The 25,995-nt window shown below is 39.4% G+C and overlaps 1 protein-coding gene and 1 non-coding gene across 3 annotated transcripts; both read left to right on the top strand.

The window, feature by feature from the left end:
* The first annotated feature begins 4,087 nt into the window (after positions 1 to 4,087).
* On the top strand, positions 4,088 to 24,447 carry STRAP (serine/threonine kinase receptor associated protein). 2 transcript variants are annotated; one of them, XM_019961496.2, is made up of 10 exons: positions 4,088 to 4,407; positions 5,136 to 5,271; positions 12,956 to 13,037; positions 13,849 to 13,921; positions 16,097 to 16,193; positions 16,754 to 16,891; positions 20,460 to 20,596; positions 22,571 to 22,720; positions 23,107 to 23,172; positions 23,875 to 24,447. In XM_019961496.2, exons 1-10 carry the CDS (start codon positions 4,296 to 4,298, stop codon positions 23,934 to 23,936), a joined length of 1,053 nt encoding a protein of 350 aa, XP_019817055.1. In that variant the 5' UTR covers positions 4,088 to 4,295; the 3' UTR covers positions 23,937 to 24,447. The 2 variants fall into 2 exon arrangements, with proteins under 2 accessions (XP_019817055.1, XP_019817057.1); XM_019961498.2 differs by having other exon boundaries at positions 23,110 to 23,172; positions 23,875 to 24,154.
* Positions 15,616 to 15,798, top strand: LOC139183348 (small nucleolar RNA SNORA23). Its single transcript, XR_011566943.1, has one exon. It is a non-coding gene; the product is annotated as a small nucleolar RNA SNORA23 (small nucleolar RNA).
* Positions 24,448 to 25,995: the final 1,548 nt, after the last annotated feature.

Below are 25,995 nucleotides of genomic sequence, written 5' to 3'. Positions count from 1 at the left end.
GCCACTGTTTCCACTGTTTCCCCATCTACTTGCCATGAAGTGATGGGACTGGCTGCCAGGATCTTAGTTTTCTGAATGTTGAGCTTTAAGCTAACTTTTCACTCTCCTCTTTCACTTTCATCAAGAGGCTCTTTAGTTCTTCACTTTCTGCCATAAGGGTGGTGTCATCTGCATATCTGAGATTATTGATATTTCTCCCGGCAATCTTGATTCCAGCTTGTGCTTCTTCCAGCCCAGCGTTTCTCATGATGTACTCTGCATAGAAGTTAAAGAAGCAGGGTGACAATATACAGCCTTGACGTACTCCTTTTCCTATTTGGAACCAGTCTGTTGTTCCATGTCCAGTTCTAACTGTTGCTTCCTGACCTGCATACAAATTTCTCAAGAGGCAGGTCAGGTGGTCTGGTATTCCCATTTCTTTAAGAATTTTCTAGTTTACTGTGATCCACACAGTCAAAGGCTTTGGCATAGTCAATAAAGCAGAAATAGATATTTTTCTGGAACTCTCTTGCATTTTCGATGATGCAGCAGATGTGGTTAATTATAATAATTGCAGTAGTCTGTCTTCTAATATTAAACTGACTTTGAAGTCCATGGAACTTACCACAATACATTATACTCTTAGAACTCAGAATACAAATGAGGAGGAATTATACCTTTTGTTTTAGATACAAGGCAGTTTTCAGTTGTAGGCTTCCCTACACACAATGAGCTACAGATGGACATATATTAATATTTTACAGACTAGTTTTTCTAACCGGAATTGTGTTTTATATTTATCTCCATCAGTAATGCAGAAATTTAATAAATAATCATTTATCCAACATTCACTAAATGCCATTGACTCTAATTGAAAGGAAATCTGAAAAAGAGGTGATATATGTACTTGTTGTTGCTGTTTAGTGGCTAAGCTGGGTCTGACTCTTTGTGACCCCCATAGACTGTAACCTGCCAGCCTCCTCTGTCCATAGGATTGCCCAGGCAAGAATACTGGAGTGAGTTGCCATTTCCTTCTCTAGGGGATCTTCCCAACCCAGAGACTGAACCCTAGTCTCCTGCCTGGCAGGTGGGTTCTTTACCACTGAGCCACCCGGGATGCCCCCAATATGTGTATAAGTATAGCTGACTTGGGGCTTCCTAGATGCTTCAAGTGGTAAAAAATCTGCATGCCAATGCAGAAGATGCAAGAGATACAGGTTTGATCCCTGGGGCAGGAAGATTCCGTGGAGTAGGAAGTAGCAAGCACTCCAGTATTCTAGGCAAGAAGTTGCAGTATTCTTGCCTGGACAATTCCATGGACAAGGAACCTGGTGGGCTACAGTCCCTGGCATGGCAAAGAGTCAGACAAGACTGAGGATAGCTGATTCACTTTGCTGTACAGCAAAAACTAACACAACATTGTAAAGCAAGTATACAGCAAAGACAATTTTAAACATAAAATAAATTCTATTCCTTTTCTGGTACTACAGTACAAAGATGACAAAGCCATACGGAGCTCATAATTTAAACGTGAAAGGAGTGTGTGTACCTGTGTGTTTGACCACAGGGTGAGTTGGCACAGAGAGAAGGAAAGATAACTGAAAACATACACAGTAAGTGCTGTCATATTGAGGAATGAACAAAAGGCTGAAGAAATAGAAAAGGGAAGCATTTCAAGTCTCCATTCAAGTTATCAGCGTGACTCCTGAATGAAGATACATATTTACCACAAAAAGATGATGCAGAAGGAATCTTTCACAGACATTTGGGCTGATTAAATATGTGTTGATATGTGCCAAGACATCATGGCCTTAAGGATAAATCAGTGAAGTGGCCACAAAAATCTCTGCTGTTTTGGTTGACTTTCTAACCAATTTCAAAGGAAAGAAACAACTTGCACAGGGAAAGGACCTTTCCTGCTCATAACAGATTTTGTATGAGCAATCCTTCAAGTTACCCTTGTCACACCATGCAGGGATAAAAGTGCGCAGCCTGCAGAAGAAAATACCAGTGTTTCTATTATACTTAGTTTATAGATTCTAGTATTTCTAGTTTTGCCTATGAACTAACATGTATGTAACTTTGATGGGAATACCAGACCACCTGACCTGCCTCTTGAGAAATCTATATGCAGGTCAGGAAGCAACAGTTAGAACTGGACATGGAACAACAGACTGGTTCCAAATAGGAAAAGGAGTACGTCAAGGCTGTGTATTGTCACCCTGCTTATTCAACTTATATGTAGAGTATATCATGAGAAACGCTGGGCTGGATGAAACACAAGTTGGAATCAAGATTGCCGGGAGAAATATCAATAATCTCAGATATGCAGATGACACCACCCTTATGGCAGAAAGTGAAGAACTAAAGAGCCTCTTGATGAAAGTGAAAGAGGACAGTGAAAAAGTTGGCTTAAAGCTCAATTCAGAAAACTAAGATCCTGGCAGCCAGTCCCATCACTTCATGGCAAGTAGATGGGGAAACAGTGGAAACAGTGGCAGATTTTATTTTGAGGGGCTCCAAAATCACTGCAGATGGTGATTGCAGCCATGAAATTAAAAGACACTTACTCCTTGGAAGGAAAGTTATGACCAACCTAGACAGCATACTAAAAAGCAGAGACATTACTTTGCCAACAAAGGTCCACCTAGTCAAGGCTATGGTTTTTCCTAGGGTCATGTATGGATGTGAGCTCTGAAGAATTGATGCTTTTGAACTGTGGTGTTGGAGAAGACTCTTGGAGTCCCTTGCACTGTAAGGAGATCCAACCAGTCCATCCTAAAGGAGATGCGTCCTGAGTGTCATTGGAAGGACTGATGTTGAAGCTGAAACTCCAATACTTTGGCCACCTGATGTGAAGGACTGACTCATTTAAAAAACTTTGATCCTGGGAAAGACTGAAGGCAGGAGGAAAGGGGGACGACAGAGGATGAGATGGTTGGATGGCATCACCGAGTCAATGGACATGAGTTTGGGTAAACTCTGGGAGTTGGTGACGGACAGGGAGGCCTGGTGTGCTGCAGTCCATGGGGTTGGAAAGAGTCGGACACAACTGAGCAACTGAACTGAACTTACAAATTATTATCCGTATAATGGGAATGGGAACTCAAGCTTTACTGATGTATTTCATCAAAGAATTTGAGTACCACTGTTTTAGAGTCCTTCGAAGGCCTCAAAATAAAAAGTAATTTGAAATTAACTGTATTTAAAGTCACAGAGCCGGTCTAAAATACTAGCAATGGAGAAATGTTACGTGGCTGGGGAATGTACTTAAGGGCCCTGGAGAGAATTCCGGAGGAGCTGCCTTATACAACTGCTAGGAGAAGACAATGACACCCCACTCCAGTACTCTCGCCTAGAAAACCCCAGGGGCGGAGGAGCCTGGTGGGGCTGCAGTCCATGCGGTCGCTAAGAGTCGGACACAACTGAGCGACTTCATTTTCACTTTTCACTTTCCTGCATCGGAGAAGGCAATGGCAACCCAGTGTTCTTGCCTGGAGAATCCCAGGGACGGGGGAGCCTGATAAACTGCCGTCTGTTGGGTCGCACACAGCCGGACACGACTGAGCGACTCAGCAGCAGCAGGAATGAAAAAAAAAACCCTACTGTTTGCAGGTTTGGATCATCGCTGGGAACAACTAGAGGTAGATGTTCACACACCCAGCACAGTCCTGCCGTCTGAACTGCTTGGTGCACAACCCAGATAGGTTGCCAGGTTCAGGTGAGCAGTACCTGCTTTCGCATTTGGCAACTCTGCCCAGAAACTTCATGGCCACTGCCGTTCTAGAGTGAGAGCTCAGAGCTCCGCGCGCCGACTTTGAACCAGAGCCAAAAGCTCCGCCAGGAGCCGTGCGTACAGGCGTGGGGGCCAGCGTCAAGCGTTCACCATACGTGCTCTCGGGCCTGCGCGCTGCCGTCTTCGAGCCTCTATGCAGCTTCTGCCGGGCGAATCCGCCTTCCCGCCGCTTCGTCACTTCCGGCGGACGCTTAGCGTCATTGGTGTCGTCACTTCCTGCCGGTACCGGTGTGGACGGTACGGGTCGTGGCCGCCCGTTCTCCGCTTCTCCCCTTCCCCTACTCTCCTCCCTCCTTCCCTTTCCCTCCCTCGGCGGCGGTCGGTCGCCCGTCGCGGACTCCCTGACCTGTCCCTAACCCCTTCCTGACCTTGGGGCCGCCGGATTGGCCTTTTCCTGTGCCCTGGCCCAGCGTCAGTGTCGGGGCGGGGGCCTTGAAGAGCCGGAGGCGCTGCCACAGAGGAGAGAAAAGACTAGACGACCCCTCGGCTCTGCAGCGGGATCGCTCTGCTAGCAGCCGCCATGGCGATGAGGCAGACACCGCTCACCTGCTCCGGCCACACGCGGCCTGTGGTAGATCTGGCCTTCAGTGGCATCACGCCTTATGGCTATTTTCTAATCAGCGCTTGCAAAGGTGAGCGGGGCCGCTAGTCGGGCCCCTGATGGCCGAGGTCGGGCGGAAAGCGAACGAGGTTGGCATCCCCATTGCGGAATGAACTGCGGCTCTCGCAGCGTTTGAGGTTAGGGCCCCACGGCGGGCTGATGGGGAGAGGAGTAGTTGTTAGGGCTTCCGCAGCTGACGCCGAGAGGCTTTCCTAAGTAATGCCCCTAACGAAGGCTTCTCGTTTTACCTTTATTGCTATTTTTGGAAAAGCTGAACTGTGCGCTTGCCTAGACGTCCCGGCCAACAAACAGTGTAAATATCTCTCAAGGATTTAGCAGAATGCAGCAACTAGGCCAGGCCTTATTTTACGAAGACTTAGCATTCCTGTTATCTCATTGAATAGTCTTTTCTCGTGTGGAATTTTTCATTTCCGTTTTCCATCTTTCAAGTGGAAGCTATGTTTGATGGAAGCTGAGATTTATATTAAAAAGTTTGTCCAAAATAAGACACAAATCTAGATTGTTTTGACGCAGGTCAATCTTTTCAACTAGTTACAGATGCTTCCCAGAGAGAATGTGCAGCTGGGTTCCTCATTGAATTTATTTCTGAACGATCCTTAGTGACCCCAGTGAGTGAGAATAGTTCAGGCAACAAAAACTGTTTCCACTTTGTTTTTCAATATGATCGTTTTATGTTTGAGTCTTAGATTTTAAGTCCTCCGAACTTCTAAGTCACATGTCGTCTTCAATATTTTTTAGATGGTAAGCCTATGCTTCGCCAGGGAGATACAGGAGACTGGATTGGAACATTTTTGGGTCATAAGGGTGCCGTTTGGGGCGCAACATTGAATAAAGATGCCACCAAGGCAGCGACAGCCGCTGCAGATTTCACAGCGTAAGTGCAGCCAGAAATGGCCACCTTCGGAGTTCTCTGTGGATTGTGCTCTGAAATGATCAAAACGTCGTTAAAGGTTACTCGTGAAATTCTTACTACCATATGGAACACCCCGTGTTTGATCTCACCAGAATTCCGGCCTGATCCTTCTTGCTTCTTTCTCTTAAATGGTTCTCAAACTGTTCACAGAGACTCAAATGACTTCATTCTGTGTAAGGGTGAAATCTAAATTGTTGATTGTCCCCTTGCATCTAGATTATCATCATCTTTGTTGATTCCACCAGCAGAATGTCTGCTGATGCCATTATTTCTTACGCCACTGCCATCTTAGTTCAGGTCCCTACCACTAGTCGTTTCCCATCTGTTCATTCTCCCTGGTGCTGTCAGTTGTCTTCCTGAACACAAATATCAGGTCACTTCTCTAGCTAATGCTTTTCCTGTCTTACCTGTGCTTTGTCAGTGATCCATGACCTTGGGTGTACATTATTAGAAGCTTTTAAAATACTCATATACATATTGGTCCGGGGGTGGAGGGGGGAGGTGGGCGGTAAAGTCCCCAACAACAGTTTATTTCCCTGCCAGAAGTTCTTCTAGGTGATTCTGATGTGCAGCCTTTAATCATCGGCCTAAAGGTTAAATTTCAGTTGTTGCCTCTTTAACACTTTGGCCCATCCTAATTCACCATCATCATCTGCACTGCACACCCCATGCCCCCCAGTCTGGTTACACTCATTGTTGCCAGAATGGACCTTACTTACTCTGATTTTTGCCTTTTGAATATATTATTAAGCTGACTTGCCAATGACCCACTTTCCCATCTGCTCATGTGTATCATATCTTATATAACCTTGGTACCTCTACTTCCTAATGTTTGTGACTTAGCAGACACCTAAATGTTTTAAGGAAGACGGTGTCAAGGATTATTGTACATGCAGTAAACTGTTAGAGTTGAGAGTCTTGAGAGTGAAAGTGGTTTTTAAAAATTGTTTTTTTAAACAGAATTTTACACTAAGGAGCAATTGTAAATGTGTTTGTTGTGCCTTTGTATTAAGCAAATTAAACATACTAGGCTTATTATGAAAAAAATAAAGGCAGATTGATTGAGGTGGTGAATACATGACTGTGTATTTGTTGAAACTTGTAGAGCTCTATGGCGTGGAGTGAGTTTTACAATACATACTTTTTTTTTTGTTAAATAGAATTTTTAAATAAACAGGGAGATACAATCCCATGCTGATGTGGGATTAAATTTGAGATGATGAGAGATCAGTAAGAAAAGTTACAATGTCAATTTGAACTTTTTTCTTTGCCTTCAAAGAATAGATGTTGTTAGGTTTATGCATAACCATTGTAAGGGTTTGTGCTCTGCCCTGTTGTGAGTCTATGCAATTCTGATAAAATAAGGAACTGCTTGGTTTTATGTAAATCCTTTAATGTCAAATGTTGCTTTAGAGGTTGGCATGCATGCTTATAATGTGACAGACTCCTTTGTTAATTATGGGATGTGAAAAATAGGAAGTAAAAGTGATTCTCATACAAGGAAGATTTGTGGAGGACTGGAAGGTGAGGGTGTCCATTCCCTCTTTTTGCTCACACTGTTGGCTGTGTTAAAATTCTGACTCTTAGAGTACTTATTGACTTATGTGTTGTTGCTTCTTGAGGCCATGGGCCATGCCTTATATTTTTTTGTATACCTTGCTTGTTCAGCACTTTGTCAAACAAATAACTTAAGGAAGTTTCTGAAGCAGAAGGACTAAGAACGGATGAATTACAGATCTTGGTTTTGTTTCTGAGACATTTATGTCTCCTGTGGGTTCAACCTATTTTTTTTTCCTTCAGTTTCTCCTAAGTTTATTTTTTGCTGAGTCCATTAGGAACATTGTCACTGGGAGAGAATGTCATTGGTTTCATAACAGAGATAGAAAATTGGAATTAACAACTCTGCGACCCTAGGGACCGTAGCCTGCCAGGTTCTCCTGTCCGTGGAATTCTCCAAACAAGAATACTGGAGTGGGCTGCCATTTCCTTCTCCAGGAGATTTCAGATATTTGTTAGGTGGATTTTTAAAATATCATTATTGAAACTAGGTCCTCAGGTTGTTAAGTTAATAGTTAATAAAGTGATATTTTAAATTTGATTAGGTAAAATGTAACAAGATCTTAGACACTACAGACATTAGCGTTAAAATAGACGATCTTTTAAATTGCTTTTCTGGAGAGATTCATTTCTGTTCATCTCAGTTCTGTGTTATCTGGCTCAAACATGAGTGCTAATAATATGAGCAAAATGCTCTGTCTTCTCTTGCCTGATGGACAGTCTTGCTCTGATCTGAGACTTGAACAGAAGCTTGTTAGTAATGATACCCATCTCTGTAAAATCTGTGAAGACCTGATGTACATTTGACAAATTTTAATGCCAGGGAAAAAAAAACGAAATGCATTAGACAGAAATTACTGCTCATGTGATAATTACTCTGAAATGGAGAGAGAAAAAGGTGTGAAAAATACGGCACTTTAAATATTTAACAGAGTTCTGGAAAGAGTAGTCAGGATTTTATCTTGCTGCTAGAGGCACAGTTATCTTTGTTTTTAGGTCACTAACAGCATTAATAACCCAAGTCATAGTTTTGAGGACGTTTCTCTGTATAGGTATTCAGTGTTGTTTTGGGGCTTTCTTAACATTTCAGGTCTTAGTGTCTGTGTTTACACGGGGTTATTAAAATCATGAATGCTGGGGCCAGATTGTGTTTGAACCCTGGCTCTATCCTTTAATAGCTCTGTGATCTTGCGAACTTTATTTAACCTCTCTTTTTCACAGTTTCATCATCTATAAAAGTGAGAATAGCAATAGTGCCTACCTCTTGTCGTGAATGGCTTCCCTTGTGGCTCAGCTGGTAAAGAATCTGCCCGCAATGTGGGAGACCTGGGTTCAGTCCCTGCATTGGGAAGATCCCCTGGAGAAGGGAAAGACTACTCACTCAAGTATTCTGGCCTGGAGAATTTCATGGAATGTGTAGTCCATGGGGTCGCAAAGAGTCGGACACAACTGATCAACTTTCATTCGTTGTGAATATTAAATGAGTTGATATGTTTATATTTAGAATATTACCTGAAATCTAGTACACATGTAAATGGTAACGTGTAAGGTAACACTGATAGCTACCACCCCAATAGACCAAAATCATGTGTTCTTTTGGAACATCTGTGGCTAAAGCCAAGAAATCTTTGGGTTTCATGCAAGGAAGTTCTAGTAGATCTAAGTAGCAGGAGGGAATACTTTTGGGTTTTTTCCCTCTCAGTTCAGGCTTTCAGATGCCATGATGTGGTGGGAAAGATGTAAGCATTTGCATTAAGCAGGCCTGAGTTCAGGCTTCCCTGGTGACTTAGTGGAACCTGCCTGCCAATGCAGGAGACGTAGGTTCCATCCCAGAGTCAGGAAGATCCCCTGGAGAAGGAGATGGCTACCCACTCCAGTATTCTTGCCTGGGAAATCCCATGGACAGAGGATCCTGGTGGGTTATAGTCCATGGGGTTGCAAAAGAGTCAGATACAGCTTAGCAACTAAATAACAACAAGGCCTCAGTTCATGTGCTAGCCATACTTGGTATTTTCAGTTTGATCATGAGATGTTCCTTAAACCTCTTGTTTCATATTTGTCAAATGAATGTAAGCCAAGCGTGGTTTGGGGGCAAATCAGCGATTTTTTTCCACTTACATGCCTGAATATAGCCTTGTGTCTGTTGCATAGCAGATGCTTGGTTAGTGGGAACTGAGACTTGACCCTCGTTTGCTGTGTGTCTGTCTGTGAAGTGTGGGGATGTGTGCATCCTTTCTTTGTATTCTCATTTAATGACCTATGTGGGCTCTGCTATTATGGAACTTGACCCAATAAAGAAGAGCTCCTTAGTGTAATTTTAGGTGTCATGATTATCTAAAGGAGAATTTTGTCCATTTTTCTTATAGACAAAGTATATTCAGCAGGGCTGGTCCGTGAGTCGGTTTGGAATGTTATCTTGAGGTAATTTGGGCAGGCAAGTCAGCTGAAACTATCCCTGAAACGCCATTCTCTTTATATCTTTTAATTCGTCTTTTAATTCATAGAGCTAATGTTACCACCACATCTCCTTATCCTCTTTTTTTTTTTTCCCTCTTGTAAAAAGCCAATAGGAAGAGCTAATTTTTCTCTGAATAAGGTTCTCAATAAATCGAAGGTGCTCGTGTCTCCTTTTTGATGGCTTGGCTGTCCTGTTACGACAGGCAGTCATTTTCCCGAAATAGCTTAATTTTTTGTTAAGGCCTTAAAGAAGTATGTTAAGCAGCCCCTTTTTTGAGACTGCTAAGTCCTTTCTCAGAATATGAAAAGTATTGAACAGACAGCATTGATCATATGCAAAAAACTGGGGACATAAGAGGTATCACTAGTTTAGGGAGATGGCAGGTACATCTTGAGTTGTACAGAAATGAATGCTACAGGATTAGCTGTTGAGAGGGTATTGTTAATGATGTTTCATTAACCATCTTCCTTTATGGACCCTTCCTGCCATTTCTCTCAGGGGAGCTCTATGGAGGATGTCCTTTCCCTTGCTTTGATTTGATCCCTGTAGCCAGCTAGTTAATAACCAGTTTCTTGCCCGGAGTTTAGGTTATTCCAGATTTCTTTTAGAATTCTAAGCTGTTTTTAGGACTATTATTGGGAATAATGGAAATGTGCCAAAGTTAGTACAAGTGACTAGAACATGCTCTATTGGAGAGGGTGGCACTCGATTTTACTTGTGTATCTAGGTGGGAGGAACGCGAGTGTAGATATATTGGCCCTCTGGATGGTACTAGTGCAGTCGCTCCAGTTCTTGCTTCTGGTACAATGAATGGACATGATCTAAGCAGAATAATTAGATTTTGGGGAGTTTGGTGAAGATGATTGAATATCCTTGAAATTAATATCTCTAAGGACAACGCCCAGTTTCTTTGAGACTCGAGAGTATGTGAATAGGATAGAGATTTCAAATACATTTGATATTTTCTTCACTTTTGATGTGCTTATTCGTTCAGTCGTGTCCAACTCTTTGCAACCCCATGGACTATAGCCTGCCAGATTCCTCTGTCCATGGAGATTCTCCAGGCAAGAATACTGGAGTGGTTTACCAGACCCTTCTCCAGGAGATCTTCCCGACCCAGGGATCGAACCTAGGTCTCCTGCATTGCAGGTGGATTCTGTACCATCTGAGCCACCTCGGAAGCTCTTTGATGCCTTCTGTTATTATAGCAGTCTAATCTATGTGAACTCTTATCACTGATTTCCCTGTGATTAAGAGTAAACATGTGGACAAAACTAAAAGTAAAGTAAAATTAAACAGTATAAGCTGAGTTCTGTGGAAGAACAGAAAGGAATGGTTGATGGAAGTGAGAAAAACAGAAGGTTTAGTGAAAAAATAGCATTAGTGATGAACCCTGAGGATGAGTAGAACTATGATAGCTGAGAATGTAAAGTTTGTTGTTGCTTAGTTGCTAAGTTGTGTCCAATTCTTGTTACAATCCCTTTGTCCATGGGATTTCCCAGGCAAGAATACTGGAGTGGTTGCTATTTCCTTCTCCAAGGAGGGCCTTTCTGACCCAGGGATTGAACCCTTGTCTCCTGCATTGGCAAGTGGCTTCATTACCACTGAACCACCAGGGAACCCTAAGATTATAAAAATACAGACTAAGTAGAACACTATGAGCAAAGACAGAGGAGCCATGGCTTGTTTGAGGGATTGTTTATAATCTGATGTGACTAGACTCAGAGAAATAATGCAAAATGAGGTTGGGAAAGTAGGGTTTGACCAGAGAGTTGAATTGGAAATGGGAAAGGGTGGAATAGGTTTCCTTTGCAAAGAGAAATTAGTATTTGAGAGTTTAGTAACAATACCACTCACAGTTGACATTGTTTCTCTGAGCATACTGTTACACTTCTCTACAATGTTTCCATTTTTTCCCAGGGTGTATTTCTCAGTTCAGTTCAGTGCTTTAGTAGCTCAGTCCTGTCGGACTCTTTGCGACCCCATGAATTGCAGCACGCCAGGCCTCCCTGTCCATCACCAACTCCCGGAGTTCACTCAGACTCACGTCCATCGAGTCAGTGATGCCATCCAGCCATCTCATCCTCTGTTGTCCCCTTCTCCTTCTGCCCCCAATCCCTCCCAGCATCAGAGTCTTTTCCAATGAGTCAACTCTTCGCATGAGGTGGCCAAAGTACTGGAGTTTCAGCTTTAGCATGCTCTTTAAGGCTACTGGTTTTGATGCTTAGATTTTCTGGACTTTCTGACATAAATTGTGTGGTTTTTGTTTGTGTCTCTATAGCCATGTGTGTTTGTATTTTATTTCTTTTCTTTTTTTTTTTTTAATTTATTTATTTGACTGCATGGGGCTGGGTCCTAGTTGAGGCCCTCCGGACCTTCATTATGTTGTGCAGTATCTTTCATTGTGGCTCACTGACTTAGTTGCTCCCCGCCTTTTGGGATCTTAATTCCCTGCCCAGGGATGGAGTCCATGTCCCCTGCATTGCCAGGCAGATTCTTAACCATTGGGCCACCAGGGAAGTCCCTTAATTGTATTTCTTAAACATAATATTGTTTGTGTGTGTGTGTATATATATATATATTTTCTTTTTTCCCCCCCCCTCAGCTAAAGCTAACACTACTGAGGCAAGAACTTTGGGATCATTTTTTTTTCCTCCCTTTTGTGCCTCCCTTTTGTCTCCCTTTTCTCCCTTTTGAGTCTTGAGTGACATACTTGATATGTTTATTCTATGTTTAATGAGTGAAGAAAAAATACTCCTTGCTTTCTCTGTTTTTCTCTTGTTTTCTCTGTTGCATTGTTCACTTTATTCCTAAAAATAAATGTCAATTACATTAGAATGGAATTTTTAGAATAATTATTATGAAGCATAGCTTGTTCCTCATAACAGTTTCTTTTTGCCATGTGGAAGGTTTTCTTGTTTATTTTTCAATCACCTCTTCGGATCTAAAATGAATTTTTTCTTCTGCTTTATTGTTCAAGCTTTTTTATTTGGGGGAACTTCTTAACAGTATTTCTGTGAACTATTATTTAATCATTATCCCCCAGCATACATATACATACGTATGTGTGTATAGACACACAATCACACGTATACTTTGGGTTGGGATGGGTTTGTTGGAAAACCTACAATTGAGAGATTTGAAAACCTATAATTAAAATCTTCAACATTAGCATTATGTAATCAAAGGCTGATACTTTGTGTGGAGGTTAATTGGACTAGGATTTGAAAATATAAGTCAACTCTGAGGGAGAAATGGGAGAGTATTTTTTTCTCTACTGTTTTGATTTAAAATTTTATGTAATCTCTTTCTCCTAAGTATTTATTGTTTTTCATCTCGTTTCTCGTGTATATGAGAGTATAGACGAAAAAATTGGAAAGGAGAAACTGAATTGGTTAAAATACTTGCGGTGGTGTTATAAGAATATTATGGCTACAGGCTAAAAGGAAAGTAAGGATTTATGGTTCATGGATCTTATTTACTTAAATTTGATCTTTTTCATTGTCAAAATTATATTGCTGTATCATTTTTAGTTATAATACGTTTATATAACATCTCAAATAACTCATTTGGTAACTAATTATCAAAATTACCATGTTTGTCTTCTACTTTTTTATGTTTTACTTTTAGCAAAGTATGGGATGCTGTCTCAGGAGATGAATTGATGACCCTGGCTCATAAACACATTGTCAAGACGGTGGATTTTACGCAGGTATTAGAAAGTGGAATTTGTTTTAGGGAGTTATATTGCTGTTATTATAGGATATGTCTGTGGTTTTATATTTGATTGGTTTGTATTTAGTTCATGTTTGGTTTTGTGGGGGTGTATTTTGTGTATGCTGGTTACATTTGATTTGACTTTAGATTAAACTATACACCTTTACAGTTAACTCTTGAATGACAGTTTGAACTGTACGGGTCCACTTAACATGAATCTTCTTCAGTGGTAAATTCTGCAGTATTTCACAGGCGGTAGTTGGTTGAATCTTTGGACATGGGGGAACTGAGTGGGGGGCGGACCACATATATAGAGGACTGACTGTAACTGATAATGGGGATCTTCCACTGTGTGGAGGGTGGTGCCTTAATCCCTGAGTTGTTTAAGTCAACTGTATTTTTTCTTGGTTGATCCTATGAGATTTTTAAGAACCCGGGAACTCTTATATCAACAATAGTAACAAACATCTGAAAAACCCAAGTAATGTTTCCCAGTGACTTAGAAGGGAGAGAATAAATTTGAGATCATCACAGTCATGCTACTCAGTAGGCAGCAGGATCAGAGCCAGCTGAGAGAAGCCATGTGGTTGGTGGTGTGACATTTGAACTGGGAAGCTTACAGGATTTGGCAATTATGAGAAAGATAAATGCTCTATAGTATTTTCTCAGGAATAATTGATCTGTGTGCATCTCTTTGTGATCTCTGTGAGCTTTATTTGCATTTTATGTAGTGTTGAAGAAGCTGCAAAGAGATATAACTATTAAAGTAGTTAATCTAATACCATTTTACTTGTATGTGTTTTCAGGATAGTAATTACTTGTTAACTGGGGGACAGGATAAACTGTTACGCATATATGACTTGAACAAACCTGAAGCAGGTAATTTTAATTCATATGTATTTGTGGTTTTGTTTTCTTTTAATTTAAATAACTTTTCCTGATTAAAGGAATTCATGTTCAATACTCAAATTAGGAAAATGTAGTCACAAAGAAAAAATTAAATTTTAATCTACCATCCAGTCCGTTCCCCACCTCTGTCATGTGGGGTCTTTTATTCCCCTGACCAGGGATCAAACTCACACCCCCTGTATTGGAAGCTTGACCACTGGACCACCAGGAAAGTCTTATCATCCAGTATTATTAATTAATGTCTTTCGTTTTTGGTTCATGTTTTTCCAGTCTTTTTTCTTTTTTTTAATGCAGTTTTTTTTTAATGGATTTTTTTTTTTTACACTATTTAAAGAAAAAAATATATCCTGATAAACTTTTATTATGACACTAAGTCTTAAAAGGCACATAACAGTGTTAACTGCTTTTTGGTTAGAAGGAGTGGTTATTATCTGTAGAAGGTGAGAAGGGTAAGAATTCTCAATGTATATACATACTTAGATTTTTGAACCACATGGGTATATAAGCTATTCAGAAGAATGCTGAAAATCTGTAGTAATTTTTTCATGTCTTTGAATACTCTATATTCATTCTTTCTAATGACTATATGACTTTCCATTCTATGGATAAGTGAACTAACCAATCTCCTATTATGGCCTACTTGGGCTATTTACAAATTTTCAAGATTATAAGCAGTGTTAGGCTAAACATCCTTATAGTTGCAAATATTCCACAATTGTTTCTGTAGCATATCTACATAGAAATAGAATTGTTGGGACAAAAAGGAGATATACTTGGAAGCCATAAATAGATATTACCAAAGAGGCCACCAGTGAAGTATAAAAATGTACCTATAGCCAACCTATTCTAGCAAACACTAACTAGCTTTATCTCTGCCGGTTTAATAGAAAAATTCTTATTAATGGGAACTTGAAAAATAATTCATGAGGTTAAAATTCTGTCGAATACCATTTTAATTTACTTTTGTGGACTAATAAAGCACCTGTTCATTCTATTACTGGTTTTAAAATTTATTCTAATTTGTCATTTGCTTTTCCATTTTGTTAGTAAGGTTTGTGGTATACACATTTTTAATAATTGGATGGTGAAATCTGACATTTCCTCTATAAATTCTCTCAGTGCACAGAAGTTGTAAGAGATACATTTTTTTCCCTAGTCCATATCATCATCTCCATTTTACAGTATTTCAGTGCTTTCCTAATCACATGCTGCATATTTTAAAAGCAACTAAAATATGAGAAAAAGTTTTATTTATTATATATTAATTGGGTTCTTAAATTTTGTGTTGTGGGCATAGTTTATTCATAAGTCAGTAAGCTTTAGAAGTTTATAACAAAGTCAAAGTTATGTTGGAAGTTAAGCAGTTATCCTCGAGATACCTTTTCTAAAGGTATTTCTAAGGTGAGGAAACAAACTGCATTTATCTTTATTCTCCTTTGGTACCTGGGAATTAATAACTTTATGCAGAAACAGCAGACTACTCTGACCTCACCAAATCAGTGTACCTTCTGACTCAGCAAGATAGTTCAAAGCTCAGGCAGTTAGCTTTTGTCTTCTTTTCCCTTTCTCAAAGCTGCCTTTGAAAGTGACTCTTCCACTGTCTCGCATTAGAAAGAAGAGCTTTTACCCATCAGACACCAGATGAGAAACTGCAGGGGATGGCTGCTATAACGTGTGCACGGTGTTCATCTGTGTCTGGTAGCATGTCTGTCTGCGTTTTGCATTCAGTTCTTGCTATTCACACAAACATCATGCAGCCGAAGAGTGAGTTGGGATCATAGTACTGGTCTAGTGTTGTCTCTTTGGACCTGTCCACCACTGGCCAGCCTCCAAATTCCCACACACAAAACTTTGGGAATAGAGATTGTCCCTTCGGGGAATTTAATGTACGATACCTGTAGTAACTTTTTCTTTTAAGTGATGGTGCAGGGCGGGGGGAGCAACTTTAAATGTTTCGATTGTTAAACTCTGAGGTGTAATAACTATTGTTAATCCCAGTTTACCAGTGAAGAAATGTAGCCTTCAAAAGGTTAAGTGGTTTGCCCAAAGTTAAAGTTGTGTTGAATGGTATTGCCTGCAACATCTGCTTTTGCCCAGACGTAGCAAGTGTATTAACAATTGTATTTTAAATTGTTTTATCTGAAGAACCTAAGGAAATCAGTGGTCACACCTCTGGTATTAAAAAGGCTTTGTGGTGCAGTGAGGATAAACAGATCCTTTCAGCGGATGATAAAACTGTTCGGTGAGTAATTTTTCTTTAATAATTTAAAGTTGAAAACATGTTTGACCTTGGAGCTTATAGTTAAGTTTCCTATAACTGTCATGTAGGAAGAATTGTGTCTGAACATTACAACTGTGGCTGCATCTGGGTCACATTTTTTTGGAGCTGTCATAAACATAGAGTGGGATTCACAAGACTTAATTAAAACTGTTGACATCTTTATAAGCAGGTGCTCTTAACCTGGGTGAGTGGACTGGCTGGCCATAGGGTGTTAGAGTGTAAGAACCATTATTTAAAGCAGTGTTGAAATTGATTAGATTAGGAGATGTATCTTAATAGCATAAGCATTTGGGAGGTATATTTAAAGTATTAGTTTTGACTTTACCAACAAGATACCAAATAATTTGATGTTTTATGCCAAAGCCACATTTCTCAGTATCATCTGTAATTTGTGAGTTGGAATGGAGGTTGTTTTACTACAGTTGTGGTTATTTTTTCATTGGTTAATCTGCAGTTGTAATTTAAGCTGTAAGTATTTTTCTTAAGTGAGTAAATACCACCTTCTTTTCTTTTTTATGCAGCCTTTGGGATCATGCTACTATGACGGAAGTGAAATCTCTAAATTTTAATATGTCCGTTAGCAGTATGGAATACATTCCTGAGGGAGAGATTTTGGTAATAACTTATGGACGATCTATTGCTTTTCATAGTGCAGTAAGGTATGTCTGAGGAGTATCTTCATTTTCTTTTCTGGTAACAAAGGGGCAGTTTAGTGTACTTAACATTTGCAAGGCGTGTACTAAGGTATTTAATGCTTTTAAAGGCAAATCTTGGCCTATGTGACATAATATGGAGGAAGATTGTTTCCATACCTAATAATAGTGAGTTTTTTGAAAATTTGGTAGACTTTAATCAGAAGAATTAATCAAATTAATTTCCAGGTGTTTGGGACATTTATTGGTAAAATTTAACAATTTTTAATGTATATTTTTCTTTAAAGATCCCTAGATTGATGCTATAATTTATATTATTCATTACTCTAAAACCTCTGTAATCTTGATTCTGCCATTTCACTTTAAAATTACAGAAAAATTAGTGATTTTTCTTTTTGTTTCCAAATAGGGCATAGATTTAATGAATTCTTTAAAAGTAGACTTAATTTTTATGATTATAAATATATTAAATGCTTACGTTGGAAATTTAGAAAATAAAATTTTAAAAAACTTGGGTATAATCCTATAGCCATAGAACCAGAAAGTTACTGGTAGCTGTGTTTTTTGCTAGTCTTTTTTTCTTTGGGGGGAGTATGTGTTTGTATGTGTTTTTTTCTTTAGTTACTAGGATCCTAATAAGTATAATTTTCATTTTTTTATTCTAAGATCCTCTTAGCCATTAAAATTCTTTGGAAACATTTTTACTAGGTGTATTATTATAGAGTCTGAGTGAGTGAGTGAAAGTCACTCAGTCGTGTCAGACTCTTTGCAACCCTGTGGACTATACAGTCCTTGGAATTCTCTAAGCCAGAATACTGGAGTGGGTAGCTGTTCCATTCTCCAGGGGATCTTCCCAGCCCAGGAATCGAACGTAGGTCTCCTGCATTGCAGTCAGATTCTTTACCATCTGAACCACCAGGGAGGCATTATAGAGTCTACCATGTCACACATTAGTTCCCCTGTTTTAACTGTGCAGTGAGATTTATGATCACATCTCTTGCATGTTTCTTCACAAGAGAATCCTGTCAGTAGAGTTACCAGTTCAGAGGTCAGGAGTGTCCCGGCTGGCGCAGTCTGCAGCCTGTGTGCAGCTTTGTCACCTTCCCCTGCCTGCCCATCCTGGCCCTGGACAAGTGCTTCCCACATACTGCACCTCTCTCGGGTGGGTAAAATCACAGAGGAACATGAGGAGATAACAACAGAAGATGGTGTTGGAATAGTTGGGATCAACAATTTTTCACAGGAATCTTTGGGAGATGTTTAGTCTGCCTGAAGTTGGAACAAGGTTGAACAGACAAGATGAGCAGGTGCTTTGGAAAGTGTGAAAACTACTAGTGAGCTCTGTTCTCCTCTCTCAGGAGAAGTAAGTGAAATTAGTGAAGCTCTTGCAGAAAAGCCAGGACTTGTCAACAGATCTTGTTATGAAGATGATGGCCACACTGAGTAACTCTTCAGAATTAAATGAACTGATGGGTGAAGAAGCATGTGAGAAATACAGAAAATCTATTGAGGAGTAAAAACGGAACCCCTGAAAAAACTAGTTTAAATAAACAAAACAGAGGGTAGGCATGTGTTTAAAGTTCTTAGTGTACATAACACATATTTGATTTCCATAAAGAATGTACCACATTATATTCTGACCAGCAGTCCTGACCTTTTCTCTGTAAAGGGCCACTTGCAGAGCTGAGCTTCACTGAACAGCTGAAGAAATGAGAAGGCAATCAAGATGGAGATGAGCAATTAAGAATGCTAGAGAGTTCACACACACACACACACACACACACACACACACACAGTGAATTGATAATGGAATGTTATTGCCCAAAACCATTAAATTGTGCAGCTGAGTTCATTGGTTGCTTCTGGACTTGGGCAGCGTGCAGCCCTGCTGTAGAACCTTGCCTGAAGTGGTGGTGGTGGAGGTTTGCTAGCCTATTAAATATTCTGCCATTTAAGCCAGAAAGTTGTTATTCAGTGATCTGTGTAAGTCATGACTTTGATTTTCATGCTTTGTAGTGTGTGATGATGGGAGTAGGATGGCAGCATTTCCGAGTTGAAATGCTCTAATGTTTTGTGTTGGAAGCCTTTCAGGGTTTTTAGGGTTAGACTGGAAAAGAGCTGATGCCCAAACTCATTGATGTTCAGGGGAAGTTGCTGTTAACGCATTGATTTTTATTACGTAGCTATAGTCTCAGATTTAGTTATTATCTTATAGCCTGATAATTAAAAACTGAGTCATTTTGAGCAGTTTTATATTTCACAGCATTAAAGCTTTTTCCTTTGCAGAAAGTTAAAAATTCTCAGCAGCTGAAAATAGTATACAAATAATCCTTTATATTAGTTAATTACTTGCTGTAAAAACTTCTTCTATTTACCAAGTATGTTTGTCCTGGAAAAATTAAATAATGCAGAGTTAAATTTTTTTTTTTTTTCAAAGTAAAAATCCTAGTACATTAGCCATACTGTTTTCATTAACCAACCTAATCATTTCCAGGAAGGCATTCACTGCACAAAATGGATATCCCTCTATGGAAGGGGCTGTGTATTTTGGGTGTGAATTTCGCTTGGGCATAGTAGGCTTCTGTTTTGTTTTTTTTTCCCCCTAATATTATTTAGATGTGTTTTTGTTTGTTGTTTTTCCTCTTTTAAAAATTATAGTTGACTTATAAGACTTAATTTCTACTTTACAGCAAAGTGATTCAGTCATACATATACATTCTTTTTTATATTCTTTTCCATTAAAGATTTATCACAGGATATTGAGTATATTTCTCTCTGCTGTACAGTAGGGCCTAGTTCACCCATTCTCTGTATAATGATTTGCATCTGCTGACTCCAGACTCCCACTCTACCCCTACCCCATCCCTTGGCAACCATGAGTCCATTCTGCCTGTGGGTCTGTTCTGTAGATAAGTTCGTTTGTGTCATATTTTAAGTTCCACATTTGTGACGTCTTATGACATTTGTCTTTTTCTGACTTACTTCACTTAGTATAAGTTCCACCTGTGTTGCTGCAAGTGACATTATTCATTTTTGTGGTTGAGTAGTAGTTTGTATGTATGTACCACATCTTCATTATCCGTCCATCGGTGACCATTTAGTTTCCAAGTCTTGGCTGTTGTAAACAGTGATGCTATGAACATAGGGATGCCTGTATCTTTTTGAATTATAGTTTTGTGTGGATACATGCCCAGGAGTGGGATTGCTGGATCATAATGGCAACTGTATTTTTAGCTTTTTGAGGAACCTCCATACTATTTTTCATAATGGCTTTACCAACTTACATTCCCACCAACAGTGTATAAGCGTTCCCTTATTTCCACACCTAGAGGGGTTTGTTTTTTTAGCAGCACTTTGTTGTTCAGTCACTGCGTCGTGTCTGACTCTTTTCAACCCTGTGGACTGTAGCCTGCCACGCTCCTCTGTCCCCCTCACATATGTCAGTACGTTTGAATAACTGGATATTGTATTATTCCTTAAGTTTTAGAATTTAGGAACATTTTAAATGTAACATTTCCTTATATTATTTATGAAATATTCAACACTTATAAATGTTGTTTAATTTTTTTTCTAGTTTGGACCCAATTAAATCCTTTGAAGCTCCTGCAACCATCAATTCTGCATCTCTTCATCCTGAGAAAGAATTTGTTGTTGCAGGTGGTGAAGATTTTAAACTTTATAAGTATGATTATAATAGTGGAGAAGAATTAGGTAAGTTGTCTTTTTTTTTTTTCTTAAGATTATATAGGTACCTTGATCAAAGGTTAGGTTTCAGTGATTAACACCTTAGTTAGCCAATGTTTTTTAGCTCCTACTTGGTTTCTAGGACTTCCCTTGTGGCTCAGTTGGTAAAGCGTCTGCGTATAATGCAGGAGAGTTGGGTTCTATCCCTGGGTTGGGAAGATCCTCTGGAGAAGGAAATGGCAACCCACTCCAGTACTCTTGCCTGGAAAATCCCACGGATGGAGGAGCGTGGTAAAGAGGGGTCGAAAAGAGTCGGACACGACTCACTGCACTGCACTGCACTTCACTCACTTGGTTTCTAGCTATCCTGCTTTATAATGAACTTAAGCTTGTTAGAATTGTACACAGAGAATAAAACACAATTTTGTTTTGTTTCTTTGGGAAAACTGATGGATTGTGTTGGGTAAATATAACCTCAGTGAATACACTAAATAGAATCTATTTTAATTGTTCAGTGTTCATAATTTACTGGTTGAATATTAAGTGACTTAAATAGAGATTCTTTCCCATTGTTTTTATTTAATGTCACTTTTCAAGTTTTAGATGTTTGGCCACATGTTTTATTTTCTGAAGAAGAGAAAGTAAATTATTTGCTGGTATCTGAGGTTGCAATTCGTGAATGTAGAACCTTGGACGCAGACATTCTTATTTCAAAATCTAAAATTCTTTCTACTCTTATGATAATTTTTTATATTCATGGTAACACAGTTATGGTATTCCCTGAGAGAAGCTAGTGCATGAATGTCTTTGAATTGAGAGGACATGGAGACAGAATAAGAACTGCTGCCACTGCTGCTAAGTGACTTCAGTCGTGTCCGACTCTGTGCGACCCCATAGATGGCAGCCTACCAGGCTGCCCCGTCCCTGGGATTCTCCAGGCAAAAACACTGGAGTGGGTTGCCATTTCCTTCTCCAATGCATGAAAGTGAAAAGTGAAAATGAAGTAGTTCAGTCGTGTCCGACTTTTAGTGACCCCACAGACTGCAGCCCACCAGGCTCCTCTGTCCATGGGATTTTCCAGGCAAGAGTACTGGATTGGGGTGCCATTGCCTTCTCCGGAATAAGAACATTGGTCTAATAAACAGTTTCGAAAACTGGTAAGGTGATGAGGCATTAGAAAGTAAGTGAAAAAAGTTCGGAAATAAGGATATGCCTTAAACAGAATAACACCACTACTAATGTGTACATTTTCTCATTAAACTCTATATAGGATAGGTATTGATCCTTTATCTTCATAGTCTGTGATAGGAGAGTATGAGAGGCAGAGTGTGTAAAAGAGCTCCATCTGGTGGTTCTCTGTAGTCATAGTAAGAATTGCTTCCCTGGTAAATAGTTTAGGATTTGAAAATGGGGATTGAATTGATAAACTTTAGACTTGCTTTCCGTAGACTTGAAGGTGGGGTGTCATTTACCTCCCTTTCTTTATCTTTTTTTTTTGGTTTATTTGAAAAGAGATTTCTAGATGTCTGTTTAAAATGTATTGTTTTTGGCTGTGCTGTGTGCAGCCTTTTCATCTAGTTGTGACAAGCAGGGGCTCTTCTCTGGTTGCGGTGCTTGGGCTTCTCATACTGATCTCTCTCCTTACAGGATACAATCTCAGTAGTTGTGGCTTGTGGGCCCTAGGGCTTTGGCTCAGTAATTGAGACACACAGCTTAGGTGCCCTGCTGCATGTGGAATCTTCCCAGACCAGGCATCAAACTCACATCCTCTGCTTTTCGCAGGCAGGATTCTTAAGCACTGGACCATCATGGAAGTCTCCTTTATCTTTATTGGAACATGAAGTCTTGTTTTTTTGTTTTGTTTATGATGAGAATCACTTTAGTTTTAATTCGGTATAGTTCTTTGACTTTGCCCTCAGGAATTTCACATCTTCTCTAGTGTATCAATACTTAATGTCCTGTTTAAGTATTAAATTATCTAATACCCCTTCTCTTTCTCAGAATCCTACAAAGGACACTTTGGTCCTATTCACTGTGTGAGGTTTAGTCCTGATGGAGAACTCTATGCCAGTGGTTCTGAAGATGGAACATTGAGACTGTGGCAAACTGTGGTTGGAAAAACATATGGCCTTTGGAAATGTGTGCTTCCTGGTAAGAATTTTTATTCATAATTTTGTATCATTTTTCATTATTGATTCTGTCTCTGTTTCTGTCTTCTTTAGAATAAGGTTTAAGCAAAGAGTAGCCTGATGAATAAATCATCCATTAATCTCTGAATAATACTACTTATTGATCCTTACTAGTACATTTAGACATGTTTTTAATAAAAATATTGTTATTGATCCCAAGTAGTTATAGTTTGGGTCTAAAAGTCTGAATCTGAAAGATATACTATTTTAGAATTACAGTTATTAAAAAAGGTGTTTTGTAGTTTATTGCTTGCCATAGTCTTGGTGTACTCTTCTTAGTTGTTAAAATACTAGAACTTGCTCATGACATTGTAATTCATGTACTCATCATTGCTTTTCTTTTCATAGAAGAAGATAGTGGTGAGCTGGCAAAGCCCAAGATCAATTTTCCAGAGACAGCGGAAGAGGAGCTAGGTAAATACTAACATTTAACTTCTATAGGGTCCTGGAGGATGGAAAATTGAGGTATTAGTTAACTCATTGACAAAATGTATTTAATGTAAGCGTATACTTATAGGAAGTTTAAATATATGTATATTTATATATACATATAAATACATAAAAGATAAATCATTTTAAATACTTACTGCATGGTACTAGCCACGGAGATGTGTCATGGAGATGACTGATATGGTTACTCTTAAAGATCTTAGAGTTTGACTTAGGAGGCAGATGCTAAAATAGACTGTTGTAGTTGTAATTTTTACTTAACACTTGTTAAGCACCAAGTGCTCTTTCCCAAATATAGAATTATAAATTATAATGTGCTCTGATCAAATATAATATTGATTGAAATTCAAATCAATAAAAGGGAGCCAGATCTTCAAAAATCTGACTTTAATTCAGTGTCTACTAGACAGTTGAAGTCACTGAAAATGTAGCCCAAACGAGAGCCCCCCTGGAGTAGAAGAGCTTGCTGGGAAATGGTCAAGTCTTTCCTCACTGCTTCTTAGTGGCCTGGGTTCATCGTTCGTGGCTTGTGCACTGTTCTCTTTTGCTTCCCCTCACCAGCACACTTGAAAAACTTTTTCATTTATTCCTTAACTCACAGAAATATAGAGTGGCTTCTTCCCTTCCTTAAGTCGACTAATGTGACTTCCTGTTTTTGAATTGTAGAAGAAATTGCTTCAGAGAATTCAGATTCCATCTATAGTTCAACTCCTGAAGTTAAGGCCTGAGCATCAGGCAAATGCCACAGACAGTACACAACTTAATGGACTAAAACAAGCGGAGAAAAGCGTCAGCCTTCAGAGTTACTCTCTGCTTACAGCAACATGAGCAGTAAATAATGAGGAATATGAATTAGCTCCAGTGCTGGAACTAACCTACTTGGTGATACCTATGAATGAGAACACAAGAGTATCCGCTAAAAGCAGGTGGAGTTATGCTCTTATAATGTGATGATCTGTTGTCTTTTTAATGAATATGTGTAAGCCAACATCCAATTTCTCTTATTACAATTAGATTTCTTGTAGCTGTTTATGTTATTATGAAGAGGGAAAATATATTGGCCTATTTTTCTGACTTTTCCCTTAAAAGCAGAAAGCTGGTTTTTTTTTTTTTTTTTTGCTTTAGTTATAAAGAAGAGGGAATACATGATAAAGTAACAGTTTGATTTCTCTTTTATTGTACACTGCTTCTGAACATCTAATTGTTTTTAGTTGTCTCAATAAAATGGCTCTAAAACAATGCTGTGTGTGTTTCTTGGGGAAGTTGATAAATTTGAGTAGTTGGGATGTTTTGGCTGTGCCAGGTCTTGGCTGTGGCACTTGGGATCATTTTTTCAGTTGCAAATGCAGGCTCCTAGTTGTAGCACGTGGGATCTAGTTTCCTGACCGGGGATTGAACCCGGGCCCCCTGCATTGGGAGTGTGGAGTCTTAGCCACTGGACCCCTGGGGAAGTCCCCATAGATTGTAGTTTTATAAATGGAAATGGCCAGAAAGTTTTTCTGTATCATATCAAGAGACCACCCAGGTAAAGAATCTGTAGTGAACAGAAATTGTTTCCTGATTTTGAAATTCAGTTACTTGCACTGAATTTTTGAAGTCTTCATGTGCTTTGGTAGAGTTTTATATACCTTTCTCCCTGCTAGATTGGACAGAAATGCTTGAACTGCCTTTTAAGAAAACTTTCAGAAAAATAAAAATGACTTATTTAAATGATAGGTACTTATTATAAGAAAAAAAAAGTTAAGAATTAGCAGAAAGATAGAAAAAGCACGCAAAATCCCAGTAACCCCTAAAATCTGTTAAAATTGATCACTGCACGTTAGTATACCTTTGCGTGTATATATACAGGTAGAAGAGATTTTATAAAAATGGGGGAGAATTGTAGTCCTGCATTGTTTGTTTCACTACCATTTTAAGTTCAGGTGACAGTCCAGAAGCCCTTTTACCAACCTTCTAATAAAATGGATCAACTGAGTTTAGATTTGTGATACATTTATTTTTTAATAATATGGGAGGACTACTGAACTTGTTTGGAAATACTTCTGACAAATGAATAATATCTGCCTAATTGCTTTTTCTCTCTTTGTTTATCTTGTGACTGATCCTTGGTAACTTTCCTTAAAAGAATAACCAACCCCAAAATAAGTCTTTGAGGATTTCTGGTAACTGGAAGAAAGCACAGTAGGCTGTGACTGCCTTAGAGGTTCGAGAGAGGTGTGTTGCGGAAAGTCAACTGATGGTCCACACAGGGTCGCCTGGGTGGGGGAGGTTGGAGGAGGGTGTATTTTCTCATCAGCTTGCCACATGCCTGATCCTTTGCAGCAGCAGTATTCTCAGTGTACCACAGATTCTAATCATACTCTGACTTACTGTAAATAAAGCTGAGCTTTATATGCACCAGACTGGAATTTTGAAATTGACTGGTAATTTGTGAAGTTCATGACCAAAGAGAATTTCTTCTGGAAATGGCAACCCACTCCAGCGTTCTTACCTGGAGAATCCCAGGGATGGGAGAGCCTGGTGGGCTGCCGTCTCTGGGGTCGCACAGTCGGACACGACTGAAGCGACTTAGCAGCAGCAGGTTTCCTAAAGGTCTAAAGGCCCTTTATTACCATCCCTGGGTGGCAGATAGCTTGAAATCTCTAAAAGTTTAAGCATGGAAGCAGCCTAGGTGTCCATCAACAGATGAATAGATCAAGAAAAAGCTGTACATACATTCAATGGAATATTACTCAGCCATAAGAAGGAATGAATTTGAGTCAGTGCTAGTGAAGTGGATGACTCTAG

This window comes from Bos indicus, chromosome 5 (assembly GCF_029378745.1).
Source record: "Bos indicus isolate NIAB-ARS_2022 breed Sahiwal x Tharparkar chromosome 5, NIAB-ARS_B.indTharparkar_mat_pri_1.0, whole genome shotgun sequence".
NCBI lineage: Eukaryota > Metazoa > Chordata > Mammalia > Artiodactyla > Bovidae > Bos > Bos indicus.
This window is presented reverse-complemented; position numbering and strand designations above follow the sequence as displayed.

Excerpts from the sequence above, each read along its gene's own strand:
- STRAP (XM_019961496.2), top strand. The coding sequence starts at position 4,296 with ATGGCGATGAGGCAGACACCGCTCACCTGCTCCGGCCACACGCGGCCT. Across the intron at positions 4,408-5,135 it reads TCTAATCAGCGCTTGCAAAG|ATGGTAAGCCTATGCTTCGC; the intron begins GTGAGCGGGGCC and ends AATATTTTTTAG. Across the intron at positions 5,272-12,955 it reads GCCGCTGCAGATTTCACAGC|CAAAGTATGGGATGCTGTCT; the intron begins GTAAGTGCAGCC and ends TTTTACTTTTAG.